At 55.9% G+C, this 4694-nt stretch overlaps 1 protein-coding gene across 1 annotated transcript; it reads right to left on the bottom strand.

The window, feature by feature from the left end:
- Positions 1-62: 62 nt before the first annotated feature.
- Positions 63-4120, bottom strand: LOC121404976 (the record flags this gene model as incomplete). Its single annotated transcript, XM_041595414.1, has 4 exons — positions 3925-4120; positions 1814-2838; positions 1023-1742; positions 63-960 (listed from the first exon to the last, which is right to left on the bottom strand). Coding segments are annotated over exons 1-4 (2839 nt in total), but the record flags the coding sequence as incomplete, so codon positions are not given.
- Between the last annotated feature and the right edge of the window lie 574 nt (positions 4121-4694).

Below are 4694 nucleotides of genomic sequence, written 5' to 3'. Positions count from 1 at the left end.
GAGGAAGGAAGGTCGCCCATTAATTGGGTTCTGGCCTGGCGTTGGACGTGACGCAGGCTTACAGGAGCGAGCATTACTGACCTCACGACGTGACGAAGTCGAGGGATCCAGACGTCGCCCGGTAGAGGCGGATGACCAGCCGGTTCCCCACCATGTAGGGATACGTGATGGGTGTAATCGAACCAGCAGGCGAACCAGGAGGCATGCGGGTGGCAACAGGATTGGATGCCGCTCATTGTAGGTCATGGATGCCAAGGATCGGACCCGGCCACATGCCCGCATGACTCCGTTTCGGTCCAGGAACGGATTGAGGTTCTGAAGAGAGCTCGTAGTCGGAAGTGGCTGCTTGTTTACAAGACAGCGATGCTCCGCCGTATAATGGAAGCGTTGGGTCGTGATGGTGACAGCTTGAGAGCTAGCAACCTCTTTATTGTCTAGCTCTGTGGATACGTGGACTGGCGTTGCTTGCCCTCTGACGCGCAGGCCGAACCGCCGAACGTAGGCGATCACGCGCAGAGCGCGTCCGAATTCGGAAAATCGGCTGAGAATGTCCGAGGCTGTGTCAGTGGCGTGGTGAACCTTGACGGCTCGTTTCTCCAAGTCGGTCTCAAGGATTGAGCCTCGTGGACAAGGCCACTCCGACTGCGGACCACGCAGCCACGCAGGGCCATGCCACCACATGTCATTGCCGACCAGTTCAGTGGGTCCGAGCCCTCGACTGGCGAGGTCGGCCGGGTTGTCCTCGGATCGGACGTGGCTCCATCGTTCGCGGGGCCAACAGCGAGTGATTTTGGCGACTCGATTCCCTACAAAGGTGGTCCAATCACATGCCGGCCTGTTCAACCAGGCCAACACAATAGTGGAATCGGTCCAAAAGTACACCTGGCTGGCGTCGAGCGGCATTTGAGGAAGGATGGCCACGGAGAGTTCTGTCAGAAGGACAGCTCCGCACACTCGAGTCTAGGCAACGAGATTGTTTTCACGGGGGCAACGCGGGTTTTGGCTGTGAGAAGGGTACACACAATGCCCTGCGGACGCTCAACTCGGACGTAGATCGCTGCCCCATAGGCACGTTGAGACGCGTCGCAGAACCCATGAATCTGTACCTTGGCCATCGGACAGACGTGTAACCACCGCGGAATGCGGATCCCTTGGATGGCCGGAAAGCTGTTCAGGAATGTCTCCCAGGCTTGAGACAGATCGTTAGGAAGGACGTCATCCCATCCTAACTCTCTCAACCAAATCTCCTGCATAAATATTTTCGCTTGGACGACGAAGGGGGCAAGCCATCCCGCTGGATCAAAGAGCTGCGCGATCTGGGACAGCACATTGCGCTTCGTGCAGGATTGTCGCTCGTTTAAAGCGGGAGGCGAAAAGAAGAACTCGTCGGCACTGGCTTGCCATCGGATTCCCAACGTCTTAGCGATGCTACTCTCTTCCAGCTCTAGGAAGTCAGCGCGGAGTAAGTGGTCGACTGGAATGTCGCGCAGGACGCCCTTATGGTTAGCTGTCCACTTTCGGAGCGGAAACCCTGCAGAGTCGAGTGCTTCGCGTAGTTCAGCAATGGCGGAAATTGCCTGAGACTGAGAGTGAGCACCAGCGAGCACGTCGTCCACGTACATGTCGCTCTCCAGGATGACGCTTGCCATCGGCAGCTGTGGACGCACCTCTTGTGCGAGTTGCTTGAGGACGCGGAGGGCGAGGTACGGTGCGCAGTTGACTCCGAAAGTGACAGTGGTGAGCTCGTAGTCACACACGTCCCGTTACGGTCGCGAAACAGTATTCGCTGATAGGGCGTGTGTTGGGAAGCCACTTGGATTTGCCGATACATCTTGTTGATGTCGGCATTGAAAACGTAGCGAAAGACGCGCCACCTCAGGATTTGCATGGTCAAGTCAGACTGAAGGACTGGCCCAGCATGCAACGTGTCGTTGAGGCTTTTCCCGTTGGAAGACGGGCTGGAGGCGTTGAAGACTACGCGCAATTTGGTTGTGGTGCTGTCGGGTTTAAACACGGCGTGATGTGGCAGGTAGAAATGGCCGGAATCATGACTAGGTGTAACCGCTGTCATGTGGCCGAGCTCTAAATACTCCTGAATGACGGAGTCGTACTGCTTCTTGAGCGGCAAGTTCCGCTGCAGCCGCTGCTCGTTTCTAAGGAACTGGGCCTTGGCCGCGCTTCTGGAGTGGCCTAGCTCGACTTTTTCTGGACACTTGAAAGGGAGAGTAACCACGTATCTCCCATCGGGGGTTCGTTTAGTGGTCTGGAGGAAGTTTTCCTCGCACACTGAATCGGACTCGCTCGTCGGTCTCCCCGGAAGGTCCTCCACCTCCCAGAATTTGGTGAGAAGCTTCTCGAGTCGGACATCCGAATTAAACGAGAGCTTCGTGGTGAAGGCGGAAACCGTCCGAGCCGAGTCAGCTGATACCGGACCGGATAGGACCCATCCGAAGATGGTCTCTTGTCCCAGCAGCGAGCCACAAATGGCAGACTGGAAGCCGCTCAGCAGGATAGCAGGAAGGATGTCAGCGCCTAGAAGCACATCAATCTGCGAGCTTCGGTGGAAGGAAGGGTCTGCCAATTGGAGGTTTGGAAGGTTATCCAAGAAGTGCTGCGGTATCGGATATGAAGGAAGGTTGCCTGCTAATTGAGGCAGAACATATGCCGTGGTCTCGATCTTGAGGCCCGGCCTGGAGGCGGCCCCGATCATGAAGTGGCAACGCTTTTGCGCCTTAGCCGCTACGGTTTGGTTTAAACCCGCGACTTGAGCCTGGATAGCTTCGAACGGTGGCTTAATGATGTTAAAGAGGCGTTCAGTGATGAACGTCGCTTCGGAGCCTGAGTCGATCAGAGCGCGGGCACGGAAATTGGTCCCCAGGTGGCAAATATTAATGAGTGCTGTGCCCAGAAGAACGGTACTTGTGCTGGAAGAGAAATAGCTCTGTACGTTGGGCTGAGAATCGGACGCGCTGGGGGTTTGGGCGGATGTCGAAGCCGCCATGTTGGACGGAGGCGCGGAACGATGCAGAAGCGTGTGATGTCTGGCTCCACAAGTGGAACAATTGTGGCTGCTTGAGCAGTCGCGAAGCTGATGGCCTCTTGCGAAGCAATTTAGGCACAGCTGTCTTGTCTTGATGCACTTGGAACGTGCATCAGCGGACATGTTGAGAAAGCGCGGACATAGTCGGATCGGGTGATTCTCCTTGGAACAGAGATCACACGTCCTCTTCTTCGGACTCACTTGGTTCTTGAAAGAAAGAACCTTGTTCGGCACCGAACTGCCGTGCGACCGGAATGGATTGGATCGGCTGCAAGAAGTGGATGGATTCTGGCCGCCTTGGGAGGGTGGCGGATTCGTAGCCACTCGGGAAGTGGAAGGGTCGCTCTCAATAGCTTCGAGCGTCAAATAGCGCTGAGTGAGGAAGGAGTCGATTTCCTTCCAGGGCGGCACTTCCTTCTTGTCCGTCACGGACGCTTCCCATAAGGCGCGGCTTAGCTTCGGCAACTTTGAAGCGCAGATAGTTACCAGCAGACTATCCCAATTGTCCGTGCAAACGTTGGAGACCGCTAGCGCATTTAGGACTCCCTGCATCGTACTTTGAAGTTCCTTCAAAGCCCGACTGCATTCGGAAGTTACGCGGGGCAAGAAGAGGAGAATGTTAATTTGGTTGGTCACCAGAAGCCGATTGTTCTCATATCGGCTGCGGAGAGCCAACCAGGCGGACTCGAAACCGTCATTCGTGAGGGGGGACTTTTCTACAATGGCCTTTGGGTCGCCCCTGGTCTTCTCGGTGAGGTAGTATAACTTCTCTACCGGAGATAACTTTGGATTGTTTATCACGACCGCGGTGAACAGATCCCGGAAAGTGGGCCAGCGGACGTAGTCCCCTGCGAAAACCTCAATATTGACGGGAGGCAGTCGACAGCCGCCCTGTTGGACTGGATGTGCGGGAGGAAGGACTGCGGAGGGGGCCAGCTGGGCATTGAGGTCGCTGAGACACTGCTCAAACACCCCATAGCATTCGCCATATGTTTCCCGGATGTCCGCTTGGATTTCTGGATCCTCGTCAGCCATCACCGCGGAACAGGCCTTGTATTCGGCCTCGACGTCCGTCCACATGCTGAGGATTTGGCCTCGGCGGACCTCGGACAGAGAGGCGGATGGGGCGGAAGTGATACGCTCTGCCAGGTGGGAGAGTCGGCCAATGGCGGCTACCAATTTGGTCCGAGCGGCAGAGGTGGCGGATTGAGCCATTGTGGTGAAGTGGCGAGAGCTGACGGGACTAGTGATGCAGCCTTTCGGATCCTGTTTAGTCACCGATGGAACCTTAAGGGTCACCGGAGACGGGAATAGGACCGATTTGGTCCTTGTAGCAGGGCTGCTACTGGCTGCTCTCGGAGTGAGGGATGCCTTGATTGGCTGTGTCGGAGTAGTTCCGGAGGCGGACGAGGTGCGTAGCCGGTTGGACGAGGTCACAGGCAAAAGTTGTTTGCCGTCCTTGTGACCTGTTGGCATAATTTAAAAGGACCCACGCAAGAAAAAATCGGTTTTTTTGGACGTCCGTGAGGGACTGCAGACTGGTCTGAATAGAGTTGACTCGGAACCGTCAGGAAACACCCGTAACCCAAACACGGACTATCAGACAAAAGGCCTCAAGCTAGCTGGAAGGCAATAATCGGAACGACTCGGATTG

Source organism: Drosophila obscura, unplaced genomic scaffold (assembly GCF_018151105.1).
Source record: "Drosophila obscura isolate BZ-5 IFL unplaced genomic scaffold, ASM1815110v1 contig_62, whole genome shotgun sequence".
NCBI lineage: Eukaryota > Metazoa > Arthropoda > Insecta > Diptera > Drosophilidae > Drosophila > Drosophila obscura.
The sequence above is the reverse complement of the archived record's forward strand: the minus strand, read 5'-3'. Positions and strand labels throughout refer to the sequence as shown.